This window comes from Myotis davidii, unplaced genomic scaffold (genome assembly GCF_000327345.1).
Source record: "Myotis davidii unplaced genomic scaffold, ASM32734v1 scaffold726, whole genome shotgun sequence".
Lineage (NCBI taxonomy): Eukaryota > Metazoa > Chordata > Mammalia > Chiroptera > Vespertilionidae > Myotis > Myotis davidii.
The window spans coordinates 1,507,636-1,524,043 of NW_006297808.1; the positions used below are offsets into that span (position 1 = coordinate 1,507,636).

The following is a 16,408-nucleotide window of genomic DNA, read 5'->3' on the forward strand; positions in this document are numbered from 1 at the left end:
TGATTTCTGATATATATGTTCCAATATCCCAGAAGACTGGAGTTTTCCCAGTGTCACCATTTACTAAGTGACCTTGGGAGCAAGATATGTCATCTTCCTGGCCTCAGTCTGCTTATCTGTAAAACAGAGGCCTCTGCCTGTTTCATAAGGTTATTGTAAGGGTATATCAGATGAAAGATATAAACTGCTCTTGACACAGTCAAGTGCTATAGAGATGTGAGCAATTACTTTAGAGAGTAACTTGAATAATTTTCCTTCATTTTAAATCATTTTTTTAAATATATTTTATTAATTTTTTTTTTACAGAGAGGAAGGGAGAGGGATAGAGAGTTAGAAACATCGACGAGAGAGAAACATCAATCAACTGCCTCCTACACACCTCCCACTGGGGATGTGCCTGCAACCAAGGTACATGCCCTTGACTGGAATCGAACCTGGGATCTTTCAGTCCACAGGCCAACGCTCCCTCCACTGAGCCAAACCGGTTAGGGCAATTTTCCTTCATTTTAATTCTCACCTAGGAAGCCCCTAAATTTCTTAATCTCCAAACTTATCTTCCTATATCAAGTATCTCTTCTCCATTTTATCCTGTGCTCTATTTTAAGCTGAAACTTCCTTATCTCCCTTATACGACTTTCTTTCCATAAACTTTAGTATCATATATCTAAAAAAATCCCCAGACTGGCTTTCTGTAGGCCTTGGGCCAACATATCACAGGACTCTAGCCTATATTCACTGAGTGTGCAGATACAGAAGACTAACTGTCTATAGTGCAAACTGATAAATGTCTTCAATGCAAGGAGCCAGAGACAGAGTCCTGGCCTTTCCCCTAAATCATGCTACCCTTATTTCAAGAGCTAGCAACTATTTAAAGCTCAAATTACCTCACCAGTATGCTATATACCATTAGCTCTCATACTGAAAATAAAGTTTGGTTGCAGAATCCAAAGGTAGCAATTTGTGCACATGTAAAGTTTGTCTAGTTGCCTCAGACAAACTGGAACATGGAGATTATGAAATAACAATATCACCTTTAGATACAGTAACTCAACCACATTTGGAACATACTCAGATGTTCTCTGCCACTGAGAAACTGAATCAGAGGCAACAGCCTGTAACTCTAAAAAGTCTGTTCAAAGGAAAGCAAGGTTTCTCTAAAAACCTTAAGTCAGAATTTTGAAAAATCCTTAAGTTCAAAATGACTTGTACAAGAATGACTTTTACATTAAAATAAAGATTACAACTATACTACTTTTAATGATCAAAAGATACTAGTTAATTTTTTAAAAGGACAAAAAAATTCCCCGTGTCTAAAAACTATTCAATGTGGGAATTCGTGAGATATGCATCATTTGGGAAGGGAAGTAATGTTTTTCAAAAGTTACTGAATTGTGCCGAGACCGGTTTGGCTCAGTGGATAGAGCGTCGGCCTGCGGACTGAAAGGGCCCCGGTTCGATTCCGGTCGAGGGCATGTACCTGATTGCGGGCACATCCCCAGTGGGAGATGTGCAGGAGGCAGCTGATCGATGTATCTCTCTCATCGATGTTTCTAACTATCTCCCTTCCTCTCTGTGAAAAATCAATAAAATATATTTAAAAAAAAAAAAAGTTACTGAATTGTTTATAAGAATGCAGCATTTACAAATATGGTCCCCAAATTTACTGTCATGGGTATTGGAAAATGTGGAAAGCTTGTATGTTGCAGCATTGTATGTTCTGCTTAAAAACAAAATTGAGGCTCCTCTCTTCTCAACTCTTACAATAGTAGCTAAAGTTCAAAGTTCTTTTAGTGAGTTCAAGATAAAGAGCTATGAGTAGCCCGGCCCGCCTAACTCAGTAGTTGAGCATTGACCTACGAACAAGGAGATCCCAGTTCGATTCCCCATCAGGGGACATGCTCCGATTGCAGGCTCAGTCTCCAAAGTGGGGCATGCAGGGGGCAGCCTATCAATGATCCTCTCTCATCACTGATGTTTCTCTCTCCTCTCCCTTCCTCTCTGAAATCAATAAAAATATATATTTTTTAAAAAGAGCTATGACCGTTGGCCTGTGGACTGAAGGGTCCCAGGTTCGATTCCAGTCAAGGGCATGTACCTTGGTTTCGGGCACATCCCCAATAGGGGGTGTGCAGGAGGCAGCTGACCGATGTTTCTCTCTCGAAGTTTCTAACTCTCTAACCCTCTCCCTTCCTCTCTCTAAAAAATCAATAAAATATATTTTTTAAAAAAGAGCTATGACTAAAAAGGCTAGAGAAATCTGTTATTCTCACCAACAGTTTAAGAAACATAAGTCCCCAAATCCCAGAAACGAAGGAATTAGATATTAGTTAATTAGTGTCAACTGTTCTTCCCTAAGAATTGAGGAGAGAACTCTTTTCTAAGATTAACAACCCCTGAGATTATGGAAAGGTATTTAGATGGCTTTCTGACCCTAAGTCTTAAAGCACTAAGTCATTCACAAATTCAACTTACCCATCACATCAAGAACACCTTAAACCATAACAAATACACTTTAAATGTTTAATTTTCTTAAATTAACTTACTACATTTAAAATGTATTTCTATATCTTGCAGAATCTAGTGTAGATGCTACAAAATAGCAGTTATGGTGGTAAACAAAAAACACATTGAAGAAAGCTGAAAATCTCCACAAAGAACTGAAGTTAACATTCAAAAAATAAGATAGGAGAAAAAAGGACTTGTAGGGCAGTGAAACTATTCTGTATGACACATGTCATTATAAACTTGTAAAAATCCATAGAATGGACACCACCGAGTGAATCCTAATGTAAACTATGGACTTTGAGGTGATAATGACATGTCATGTAGGTACACTGATTGTAAATGTACCACTTGGATGCTGAAAGCAGGGCAAAGGCTGTGAGGGTATATGAGAACTCCACTTTCCACTCAATTTCACTGTGAACCTAAAACTGCTCTTTTTAGTGAGTTTAAAAACAAAACAAAAGCCAAAACCGGTTTGGCTCAGTGGATAGAGCGTCGGCCTGCGGACTGAAGGGTCCCAGGTTCGATTCCGGTCAAGGGCATGTACCTGGGTTGCGGGCACATCCCCAGTAGGGGATGTGCAGGAGGCAGCTGGTTGATGTTTCTCTCTCATCGATGTTTCTGACTCTCTATCTCTCTCCCTTCCTCTCTGTAAAAAATCAATAAAATACATTTTAAAAATAATAATAATAATAAAAAAAAAGCTATTAGACACTAGGTATATTTGGCCCCTTCATGTATTCTTTTGTCCTCCTAGATTTGGAATACTATCACCTGAAAGGGCCAAGAAGCCATGAAAAAGGTAAAGCAGTGACTACTACATATGAACACCCTACACTAAAAACAGAAGAAATAAGATGACATGACAGTGTGTATATAATGAACATGGTGTCTATATACTGTGTGGGCAGTGAAATAACCATTGTAAATAAATGTGACTCTGTTCTGCTTGAATACAATTAATCATGTTGTCTGGAGATGACCTGTTTACTCATATCTGAGTAAAATACCTTAAACTTTTCTGTGCAGAAAAGAGTAAACAAGATAGGCTCAAGACTGCTATCTTTAGAAAAGTCTACTTGCAAAATTGACCTTTGGCTGGCATCTGAGAACTTGGATTTTTAGAAGAGTTCTCACCATTCCTGATAAGAATGGCTCACTGTCCCTAAACTGTGCAAATAATGTGATTTACTTTAAACACCTGTTTTCCTTCTAGAAGTCTCAAATTTTGCTATGTGATGGGCAGAGAGTGCCTATGTGACCAGCCCCAACACAACTGTTGGGCACTGAGTCTCAAGAGTTACCTTGGGCCCAGCCTCTGTGGCTCAGGGGTTGAGCAGCGACCAATGAACCAGGAGGTCATGGTTTGATTCCTAGTCAGGGCACATAGCCAGGTTGCAGGCTCTATCCCTGTGCACCAAAGGGTTGTGGGTTCTATTCCCAATCAAGGGTATGAACCTGGGTTGAAGGTTCAATCCATAGCCCTGCTTGGGGAATGTGTGGGAGTCAATCAGTGTGTCTCTCTCATCTCTCTCTCTCTCTCTCTCTCTCTCTGCAAATCAATGGAAAAAATACCCTCAGGTAAGGATTAACAAAAAAAATGTTTCCTCGTTATACATTTCAGACATATGTCCTTCCTGTGTGACTCTGAGAACCCTTGAAAGCTTGCGCCTGATTTACTCTGATCTTCATTCACCCTAAGCATTTTTTCCCTGTGCTAATCTAGCTTTGTATCTTTCCACTGTAATAAACCATAGCCACCAGTGAGACTATGCTGAGTCTGATGGCAAGGAAAATAGACTTAAAAGCTACTCCTTAGCAGGTAATTCATCAAGCATTCATTCACACTGCACCACACTGTGCCGATGCAAACTCCCCGAGGAGGAAATGCAAGCTTATTCACATTAGAGAATATCAGTCACAGAGGTATTCTTAAGGTAGCAAAACTATTCCTGAAAAGCTTAGGGAATATTTTAATTAGAAAGTAACAACTTTAGCTGTGTTTTTAAAAACCAACAGCAGTCACCCTGGATAAAAATTACAGAAGGGAAAAACATTCCAGCAAGAGGGACATTCTAGAAGAGTCATGAAACTTCCATGACATATTCAAGGCCACACCCAAGGTCTGAGATGAGAGGAAAACTAGCCGAGCACCTGAGTTTTTCTGACACCACCAAGTCCTATGATCTTTCCACAACTACCATACAGTGGGGCATTATACGTGATGCAGAGAAATGAAGTATTTTTCCTCAAGATTAACACAGTTAGTGACCCACCCGCCTTCCAACCAAGCCCTCTTGAGAGTAAAAGCTGAGGGTAAGAAGGACTTGGATGTCAACCTAAGGAAGCACTCTTCTTAACAATCAAGGAAAAATTAAATTATCTGCCATCTGGGTTAAATGCTTCAAGCAAGAAACTATACTTTTCAGTTGCCAAATTTGAATGTAGAAATCTTGCTGGTAATCTGAGCATTTGTGGCAAATAGGAGTAATTTTAGTTTGATAAAAAGCCATGTTCCAAGATGGTAAATCCCAAATGGGCTGCAAGAGTTAGGAAAGTATGTAGGTACAGTATTGGCCAATGTGCTGACAAATAATGAACCTGGTTATATGGAGGCATATTATACCAATTCACTTTATTTTGTATATACTTTAAAGTTTCTACATTAGTTGTTTTTTCCTTAAAATTTTTATTGATGGGGGGAGGGGGAAGGACAGGACATAGATCAGTTGCCTCCGGCACCCAAGGGATTGAACCTGAAACCTGGGCATGTGCCCTGACTGATGTACTAGATCAGTGGTTCTCAACCTTGGCTGCACATTAGAATCACCTGGGAATCTTTTTTAAATCCTGATTTCTGGGCCTCATCCTCGATGAGGAATTTAAAAAGATTCCCAGGTGATTCTAATGTGCAACCAAGGTTGAGAACCACTGTACTAGATGCTCCAACCAACTGAGCCACACTACCCAGGGCTCCATATTAGTTTTTTAAGGCAATCATTCTAATCACCAGAAAGCAGAAAAAGGGAGACTTGCCACAAATAAGCTAGCAGTCAAGCTTTCCCCCATTTGAACCTTTTATTTCTACTGATAGAGTGGTAGGGCATCCTTGAATTTTGAACCATGTGTGTATAATACCTACTCCAACAATTACATTTTTTTCAAAACTTTTAAGAGATCATACCTAGTACTAGTGATGGTTTCAAGATCCTTAAAAATTCTTAGCTATTCTTTCAGCAATTCTTTTGGGTCTCTGTCCTAATATCTAAACTGTTTGGGAGCTTTAGTCACAAAGATCTTCATGGAAGTTTTTTTTTAGTACACTATTTTTATTTTTTTAAATCCTCACCTGAGGATATTTTTTCCATTGATTTTTAGAGACAGTGGAAGGGAGAGACAGAGAGAAACACCGATGTAAGAGAGACACACAGATTGGCTGCCTCATGCATGCCGCCAACCAGGGCCAGGAGCCTGTAACCAAGATAGGTGGCCTTGTCTGGAATCGAACGCAGGACCCTTCATTCCACTTATATCTGGAATCTAAAGAACAAAATAGCCCTAGCCAGTTTGGCTCAGTGGATAGAGTGTCGGCTTGGGGACTGAAGGCCATGGAAGTTTTATTTATAAATTTGGACAGTCTAAATGCTAAACAAAAAAATAATTAAATTATGACACACCTATAGAATTATTCAGCCAATGAAAATACTAATGACAGAAGAAGAAAATATCCTTGAAATCTTAAGGGAAAAAAACAATGTACAAAAGCAAGCCTAAACCTGTAGAAAAAGACATGATGGCAGTATCTGTCCATGGGGAATTGTGGTGATAATACTTGTCTTTTCCCCCAAAAAAATTCTAGCACCCTAAAATGCCAGACATTTTAATCATCAGTAGTCAGTCCCATTGATGACAGCCTTCCAAAAATCAGGCTCTTAGAAAAATCACAGCATCCCAAAATTTAAGATATTCTAGAATAGTCCTTCCCTGCTCACTTGCTTTGCTTGCCTCAGAATGCTTACTATTGTTCCTCTCCTATCCTGTTAGTTCTCCTTGCCCTTCTGGATTGTCATTTTCAGCCTAGAAGAAAAAAATTCTAGTGTCTAAACTTGAGAGTTTTTATTTCTACTACACAAATGTAGTTAGAAAAGACCAGATGTAGTTCATACGTGAAAACTGAAGTATGATTTGGAAATAACAACCATCCCCACAGTGTACCCATACTGGGCAGGCCTAATGTACAAGTGTACTGCAGGGAGTATGGGATTGTTTGCCTAGCTACTATTCATGCTGGACCTCCACTACAAAGACATACTCATTCACTATTTCATGTTAAACTGCTACAGAAGGAGCATTATACTGAAATGAATGGTACCGAAGTGAAACTTAATTCAGTTAAAAAAAAATTTTTTAAGCTTATCTCTGCATCTTTAAAGTACTGGCACCTCAGGCAACTTTGTTTCCTAGATGGAGGCTATTTAAATATGATGCCATAACTCCTTTCAGAAAGCTAAAGAAATTCAATGATCTTCCAAAGCAAACCTCATGGGAGAGGGCAACAAGGGCATAAAAGCCTTCCTCTCCTTACCTTGGCCTTCTCTCACTTCTCTAGACCACTGCAGCTGCTCTTCACTCAGCTGTGGGGGAGGGTGGATAAGGGATTCCTCTTGAGCTACTACTGTCATTACATATTCAGCTGCCCATTGCTGTCACTGTCATATTCCCAGCTCTGACACCCTGTTATAGTAACAGAATTATTAAGGACACTACACCTAGGCTCTACTCACTAAGTCTGGCTTTGGATCTCTCCAAAAAATATGATGCAATTCCAAAGAAAATAAGACCGGAGTTTATTTGGAAATGTTTTAAATGTCATGTTAAAAATCAATGTATGTCATGATGTAAAATACAGCATAGAAAATATAGTCAATATTGTAGTAACTATATATGGTGCCAGGTGGGTACTAGAAATGTTGGGGGAACACTCTGTTAAGTATATGACTGTCTAACCACTATGCTGTGTACCTAAAACTAATATAAAATATTAAATGTAAGCTGTAATTGAAAAATAAAATTTTTTTAATATCTATGTAATGGGGGAGGGGGGGGAACCAACCAATGAATTCATGAGTATATGCATAACCCATAATCACAGACAATAGGGTGGTGAAGGCTTGGGGGGAAGGGGATAGGAGAGGGCAATGGGAAAAAAAGGGACATATGTAATACTTTCAATAAAGATTTATTAAAAAATAAAAAATAAAATCTATGTAAGAACACTCATTTCTATTTACCTGTTCACAACCCAACTAAAGCTTTGTGGCACATTAAGAGTATTCAACTCAAGGTAAAGAAAAGGCTACCGCTTTGGGACACATCCTTACAAGTGAAATGCTGATGAAAATTTAGTTTAGACTTAAGCAGTTCATTTATTTTTTAAAAAAAGATATATTTATTGATTTTAGAGAGAGGGGAGAGGAAAGAGATAGAAACATGGATAAGCTGCCTAATATATGCCCCCTACCGGAGATCAAGCCCCAAACCCGGGCATGTGCCCTGACTGGAATAGAACTGGCAACCTCTTCGTGCATGGGATGATGTTCAACCAACTGAGCCACACCTGCTGAGCAGTTCTTTCAAAAGGAAGGAAGAAAAACTCATGCAAACTCTTTAAGATTTACAATTTTTATTGTTTCTGCAAATTCATGGGACCAGACCAGTTATTTAACCATTTATCTTAAAAATTAAAGTTTTCTTTTGGGAATTTTTGTTGATTACTTTTCATGTAACTTTACTTAACTATTCAAATTCATAAATTCGTAACATTAAAATAAAAAAAGAGTTTACAAAATAAGACAAAAGATAGTGGTTTATATAGTGGTAATTTCCCCTCCCCCCACCCTTGACTATTAAAGGTATAAAGTAGTCTTTGCTTTTCTTTCACATCCCTTGAAATCTGGTAGAAATACAGAAAAATGCCCTGCCAAATAAAAGGGTTAGGGCTAGTGACATGGGGATGAGAAGAAGCTTCTGGCAGGTTTAGAATCATCTAGCCACTGCATTTAACATCTTATTTATGGGAATCCCATCAGGTAAGAATCCCATGTTTGAATAGCTCACACTCTCAGTAATGCATAGGTTCATTAGAGGGCTGCTACCACACAACAGGGAAATCATCTGTAACAAAGTCAGCCTTGGGGTGGAAAAGGAGACATAACACCACCAGCAAAATTTCTATGATCTCCAAAGTTAATAGTTTACTCTGATTTCAGGTAAAATTTTCTTATTTATTTGGGTAAGTTTTTAAGCTCTGTAATTTTTTTAAAATTTATGCTGAAAAGGTTCAGAAGTTAGAAAACAAAGACAAAGGGATATTGATTACCACTGGCTTTGCTGTTGTACTTCATTACTGACACATTCCTGAACCAGTCATGTTTCGAAATGCAGCCAGCGACAGCCAGACCATCATCACTTTTAAAGATAAAATTTTCGCATTTTTTTCAACTAGAGATGATGGTTATACAACATTGTGAATATACTAAATGCTACTGAATTGTACACTTGAAAATGGTTAATTTGTGCCCTGGCAAGACAGTTCAGTTAGTTAGAGCCCCCCACTCACCCCTGGTTTCCCCTCTCTCTAAAAAAGCAATGAATAAGAAAATTTGAAAAGAAAATGATTAGTTTGTTATGTAACTTTTATCTCAATAAAAGCAAGGTCGATGGGGGAAAAAGGAGACATTTGTAATACTTTAAACAATAAAGAATTTTTTAAAAAGGCAAGGTCATTTTCTCCACTTTTTTTTTTAATAATTTAGAGATTGGTGTAATAAATAAGTAAGTATTAAGGGATAAAATCCTCCCCAGGCCCAGCAGTTAATCCAAAAGATTAATGAAGATGTACATTTAGCAACATCATTATCTCAATATAATTTTTAAATAATTACAAAAAGCAGTTAACATTCATTTCAGTTATTGGGAAGGATAACACATAAAAAGCAAACTGTTATCTGTATTCTTTCCACTCCCAAGAAGAGAACAATTGAAACCACATGACTCAGAATAATGGCTGGCAGAACTCCACCTCTGAAGAGTCCACAGAGGTGTCATTACTCCATTAGAGATAATGGCTATTGATCTAGCCTCCTGGAAGGGCTAATAGGAAAAACAGTATTTCAGATAGCAAGAATTTTAAAGTCTGTCAATTCTACTAGGAAGACTTAAAAATATAACTAAGGTAGCCTCTTGTCACCAATGCCCCACCCACACACAGGAGTTAAACTGCTTAACCCAGTGACTTAAAATTAGCCCAGAACCTTTTTCTCTACACCCACCCCAGGCAAATACTAGTAGCCTACTTAGAACATTAACTTCCCAGCCATTAAAATCCAAAGGACAAGACATCACTGTCTTATCAGCAGGACACATTTAGGTGTTCATTGTCTTCTTAAATGCAAGACTGCACATTTGTCTTAGAAGACTAAATTTCCCTTTTTCTTCCTTTCCAAAATACTGCGTATTATTTCTAGCCTGGTTATCCACATACAACTACCACTCTGCACAGATCCCAACAGTGCTATTACTAGAATAATTTCATTAAATGCAAATAAATCCCTCTAACATGTAGGACTGAGTATTTTCTTTTTATCTTCCAGTACTTTCCAAATTCCCCATGAGATGACTTTTATTAAAAAACAAACACACCCAAAACCACAAAGTTTTATAAATAGTTTCCATTTTGAGCACCTACTGCCTTTAATCCTTACAACTTTTTCAAGTAGGTATTGACCCATTTTACAGATGAGGAAAATGAGGTTCAAGGTAAACTTACTTCATCAAAGTCACAGTAAACAGGTCTGAAAAGAGGTCTGCTTTATTTGACAGTGTTTTTTCCTCCAACTCCATCAAGGAGCAGAAGAATAAATATAGCAAAAGAAAACTTTTCCAATCCCAACCGAGTGTCTTGTAACGTAATATTCCCTAACATTTACTGAAAATGACTGAGTAGGAAGTCATATTTTGTTAAGGTTTTTAAACCTGCCAAGTTAATAACAGGCAATAAACCCAAGTATACAGCCCATTCCTGTACTATGATCATAAAATATATTGTTTAAAATTTCTTTCTTTATTCCATCACTGTCCCATTTTAATGGTGAGATGAATATTTAAAAATACAAATGTCTTATACACTCTTATGAGAAAACTAGAAATAGGAAAACGAATAGGCCTATCTAGAGGTCGCTGACCTGCATGTGTAAGGGTAAATAAAATTATTTTTTGCACTAATCCTCATCTGCAGGAAGATGAAGTGTTCAATTCCACCTGGCTTATCTGCTAATTTCTGCATTACCTTGGACAAATGCCATTTGCATACTCCCTACCAGCCCTTAGGTGCATTGCAGCCTCTGTGTCATTGTGTGACATCACTGGGTTGCTTTGGCTATAGGTGGGAGGTCACTCGCTTTTCTGTGAAACTAGAAGTACGGAAAAATTAGAAGAGTCTAAATAACAATATATTTCCAATATTTATAACTATTAAAAATGCAACTTTTGTCATTTGAGCTTTAAAATGTTTTAGGATAGCAACTGTGGCAATATATTAATTCATTGGTCCTCCCACTTTCAGAACCAATTGTCTTGCTTAATGAAATAAAATTTTGTTCATGTAGCTGACTTAAATATAAAGGCATCAGCTTATCTTTTGTGAATTCGTAGTTATGTAGTAATCTGTAATACCTATACTGCTTTGTTAAAAAGATTTTAACATGCATGCTACACATCTAAATCCACTTCACACTAAAGATGCATTTTTAAAATCTTTGTTACATAAGGTAGGAAGTTAAATATTAAGATATTGGGAGACCTAAATCGTTAATTGGGTTAATTTTCCATGTTTCATTTAATAATGCTCAATACCTTCCCCCTCCTCTAATATCAAATTCGTTGACAGCCCATTAGATAAACGTAGTGTTACTGACAAAATGGTGCAATACAGGCAGGAATCTGCAGACAACTGGAGATCAGTATTCCCTTTTCACTAGCATGAAGATGTGCTAGCTTGTGTGTTCTCTGCTTAAGCCTTAGATGTATCTAACAAAACAAAAAAATTTTTAAAAACACTTTTTCCCATTTAAAATAACTCCTCCCAGCCTCCACCCAGTCTAGGCTCTCTGCAATATGACAAATGCAGAATCTTCTGGAATGACTTGATACTGCCTCCCACCACCGCTTTGTTTGCAATAACAGGTTAGAGAGAATATTTTTTTTCAACTTAATAGGAATTTCAACAGATGTGTGCCTGTATTTAAAAAACAAACAGTATATGTCACAAATTGAACCAGTCAGATAAATTCACAACCTTTATTTTAAAGACAATACCTACCGTTTTCAATACAAAACATTAGGAAAAAAATGGAGATGACATGTCGAGAACAATTGTGCCCCCCTTCCTAACAGCACGAGGACTTTGCTTTGGGAAATGGAGAGGATGCTTTTGTTAAGAAAAACGTGGGGAAGGTTTCGATTCTGCACCACTGAGCCCGGGTTTTCGGGGAAGCCTACATTTTCCTTAGGGAGGTTCTACGGGATCTGTCGGGAGGGGCAGCGGGAGGACGGGGAGGGGCGGGGGATGAAGAGGGGAAGATGTTAAGAAACCCGGAGCCGAGCCGAGTGAACGCGAGAGGCGCCGCCCAGACACCAGGGAGAGAAAGAGGAACCGCATCCATGCGGTCCCCCGCCCCCACGCCAAGGCTGGGAGGAGGGGAAGTGGGGCACAAAGGATGCGCAAGACCCCCGCTGGGGCCCCCAGCAGCCCCGGAGACGCGGGGGGCAGAGACCCCACTTCAGAGATCAGCCCCGCAAACCCCGCCCTAGCCCGGGGAGGGTCTAGAAGGCCGCGCCATCGGGCCTGGGGGACGCTCCGGGAGAGGCCGCGTCACAATCCGGGTCCCCACATTCGCTATCGGGACCCTCCCCTGTCCGCTTAGCGAGCGAGAAGGCCCTGCAGTCGCCACAGGCGACTAATCCACGGGTCGTCCACGCGTCTGCGAAGGGGTTGGGGCGATGCGGGGGAGGGGAGGAGGAACTCACGTTCTTCATGGCCGCGGCCATGTCGTCGTAGCGCTCCGCCTGCTCGGCCAGCCGGGCTTTCTGCACCAGTTGCTCGCGATCCACCATCTTCGCGGGCTGGGTCGGGCCGGGCGAGAAAACCGGGGAGGCCTGAGGGCTCAGAAGGCGGCTGCGGCGCGGCTGGAGCCGTGTGCCGGAGGGGCCGACCACGCAGCGGGTGACTGAGGGGATGAAGGCGGCGCGAAGGCTGCAGCTCGAGTTGCAACCGCGGGAACGGGCGTGAAGCGGCTGCGACTGCAGTGCGTGCCACACGCACGCCGCCAGGCTCCGCCCCAGCTCTTCCGCTTCTCGGGCTTCCCCTCCCTAAATCAGCTCGCCGCCGCCTTTAGGGTGTCCCTTCCTTCCTCTCTGCCTCTCAACACCCGCGGTTCTTCACTGCATCCCGGTTCCAGCGCCCCAGCTTCTCCAGATGCCTCCCCGCCTCCCCGCTCAGGCCCTCGCCCTACCAGGCCCCCGGCGCCTGGGCCCCTGGGAGTTGTAGTTCATCCATCGGCGAGGTGATACATTGGAGAGATCAAGGACAAAGGGGCGGTCAACACTACATCTCCCAGTGGTCATAGCGCGCTACCGCAGGGAGAGGATGGGCTGTAATTCCGCGGCCGCTGGGGACCCCTGGTGGGGACGAAGGCTGCTTCAGCCCGAGCTAGTGCTGATTCACGGCCCCGCCCCATATTCTCCAGGAAATTACAAAGGTGAAGGGCCAGGGCCTCAGCCCTGGGCCTGGTCTCCGAGGTCAAGTAGCTGGCCAAGGTGGTTCACCGGTGAGGGGCTCGTCTACTGTAGATCCAAACTGTCAAGGTAATGCCCTCCCCTGGGGTAGGTGAATTAAGGAGCTAAACTGTTACCCTCCCTCACAAGATTCCAGTTCCCCAACTCACCTTGAGGTTTTTGGATCTGATGAGGTGAAAACATGAAAGGATAAATATTGGCCAGGCATACTGGTTAATTTATAGAAAGGATGCAGCTGTCTGCCGGCTGACCCCTGGGAAGCCCTCCTTCCTCTCCAGGATGGAGTGTTACAGATTCTGTTAGTGAGAACCTCCTGTCTGCTTATCACTGGGTTGTGTCTGGAGTTAACCAATCCTCTCCACCTAGGGCATACACACTGAGGTCAAGCTGACACATTCTTGCTCATGTGCTTCCCTTTTTGACATTCCATGTAGCTCATACAGTCCGTAGTTTTGACTGCACATTTTATTTACTTCATTGATTCAGCAGATATTGAGCACTTACTGTGTTCCAGCACTGCCCTAAGCAATGGGGTACAGCAGTGAGCAACAAAAACAACAATAACAACACCCTATGCAAGAAAATAGGCAGGATATAAGTACGGGTGGGCAAAAATATATCTACAGTTGTACAAATAGGTAATAAAATACTAATAATACAAGAATAAACTCATGTACTCAAACTGTAAACCTACATTTGCCCACCCCTGTATGTAGAGTAGGTTAGAAAGTGATAAGGAATAAAAATATAAAGTAAGGGATGTTAAGTGTGTATGAGAACCTAGAATGAAGGAGTTTCTCTGAAGGAATATTCCAGGCTCTATGCTAGATGCTAGTGGGAGAGGTCATGGGACCCTGCCCTCAGGAATTTGGAATATGGTGTGTGTGTGTTTAAATTGATTTCAGAAAGAGCGGAAGGGAGAGAGGGAGAAACATCCTTGTAACAGAAACATTGATTGATTGCCTCCTGCACAGGATCAAATTCTAAACCAGGGCGTATGCCCTGACCGGGAATTGAACTGGTGATCCTTTGGTGCATGGGAAGATGCTCAATCAACTGAGCCACACCAGCCAGGGCCTAACTTTTTATTATTATTATTATTATTTTGCCCCCCACCCAAAAAAAAATTATTTGGGGCTGGATAGGAATAGATTCTGAAAAAGCTTCTCCAAGGAGGTTGGTAACATTTCCAACTCAGCTCTTAAAGGACACATAGGATTTAAAAGCACGCAGAGGGCACAGGCAAAAAAAAAACAACAACAACAACAACAAAAAAACTCAGAGGCAGGTTCCTCCCTTACACATATATTGATAGACAAAGAATCCAGTTTTTGTTGCCTAAAGTGATGGATAGTTGGGCTAGGGATGGAGTCGGGAGCCAAAACATGGGGAGCCCTGACTGGCAGGCAAGGGAGTGAAATCTTTATTCTGAAACAGAAAACCTGTGAGAGATTTTTACAAGGGCAGAAAATGAGATTTGTGTTTTGTCTTCTTCATCATTACCTCCTTGGTTCTTAGCATAGTGCCTGGTGCACAGTAAATATATAGAACATATTAAAGAAAGGAATGAATGTGACTGAGTGAGGAGAAAATCTAGAATGCTCTCTTCTCCCCCTCCTCCGACACAGAATTCAGCCCCTCTTCCCTAATACACCACCCAGCAAAATGCAATCCTGCTGGTGAATGAACCCTCCCACTTCCTTCTGTCTCTTATAAAACTGTTCGCCAAGTCATTCCTCTTCCTGCCTGCAGGCCAGACCTGACCTATTCTGGCCTGGGCACCACAGGTTCCCGTTCAGCCAACCCTGGTTGTCTATACGTGGATTAAATGTGTCAATGCTAATTCTTGGGAACTTCCTGACATACTTCAGGCTGCTTCCCCTACCTCTCCACCTCAGTTCCTTCCCCTACCAGTCCCATGTGCCTTAAAAAAAAAAAAAAAAAAAAAAAAGGAAAGAAAAATTGAAGCCAAATCTGTTTGGGAAACGTCAAGCAGATGCAAAGAAAGGATGTTGCAAAGCCACACAGTAATGCCATCTGCTATCTCCACATCAAGACTCCCCTCCATGGTGCAGGGGAGATCTGGCCCTGCCTTCGTTTCCCTTTTAATTTTTTTTTTAAGACTCTAGGCTTAAAGCTGCAGCAGCCCAGAAGCCCTTGGCTTTTTAGAGCACTGCTTCAGAGGCATGGTGACATTATACTAATATTAATTGATATAATGGCTTAATGGCGTAATACAGTATTCTGGCTTCCTCCTACATGGCCTGGTACTGCTGAAAGAAACCTGAAGTAGGGATTTGGAGAACTAGCATTCTGGCTTCTGTCTGGCCTCCAACTCAATGTGCAAGGCCTGTCCCCCCTCTCTGGGTCTCAATTTACCCTCCTCTGAAGTGAGAAATTAAACTAAATGAGAGCTAAGTGCTCCACCCAGCTGTGATGAATCATAATTCTAGATTCAGCATGTTTCTCTTCTGAAAGAGAAAACTGTTGGTGTTCTTTAGCTGTGGAAACAAGGGATCTCTACCTAAGGACCTGGGAGATGGTCGAATTCCAAGGATTGAGAGGCTCAGAATCATCCTTGTTTTTTTTGTTGTTGTTGTTAGTCCTCACCAGAGGATATTTTTTTCCCCGTGATTTTTAACGGGAGTGGAAGGAAGAGGGAGAGACACATCGATTGGTTGCCTCCCAAATGCACCCTGACCCAAGCCCCCCCGCCCCCATCAAGCCTGCAACCAAATTATGAGTTACTAATGAGTTATGTGCCCTTGACCCTTGACCAGAATCAAACCGAAGACCCTTCAGTCTGAGCACCGACGCTCTAACCACTGAGCAACTGGCTATGGCAGAATCATCCTTTTTTTTTAGGCAAGAAAGTTGAGACACAGTTGCTGTGTGACCAGTCACAAGTGACTGATGGAGACTGAATTCAAAACCAGGCAGATCTTCTGGGCTCCCCTTAGCCAGGACACCCTTTCCGCCCAGACTATGAGGATCTACCCCTTGGCATGTGCTCAGGAAAGGAAGGGCTCTGCCCTCTGGTGGCCGACCT

The 16,408-nt window shown here is 41.4% G+C and overlaps 1 protein-coding gene and 1 long non-coding RNA gene across 2 annotated transcripts in view; both read right to left on the reverse strand.

Moving 5' to 3' along the window:
- The window catches only part of YWHAG (tyrosine 3-monooxygenase/tryptophan 5-monooxygenase activation protein, gamma), a 21,548-nt gene extending 8,662 nt beyond the window's left edge, over positions 1-12,886 (reverse strand). Inside the window, exon 1 of the mRNA XM_006773386.2 lies at positions 12,592-12,886. Within this exon, the coding sequence (XP_006773449.1) occupies positions 12,592-12,678 (87 nt within the window). The 5' untranslated portion in view covers positions 12,679-12,886. The remainder of the gene's footprint in view (positions 1-12,591) is intronic.
- LOC107184616 lies at positions 10,360-12,585 on the reverse strand. The gene is made up of 2 exons (XR_001515512.1): positions 11,481-12,585; positions 10,360-10,976 (listed from the first exon to the last, which is right to left on the reverse strand). It is a non-coding gene; the product is annotated as an uncharacterized LOC107184616 (long non-coding RNA).
- Positions 12,887-16,408: the final 3,522 nt, after the last annotated feature.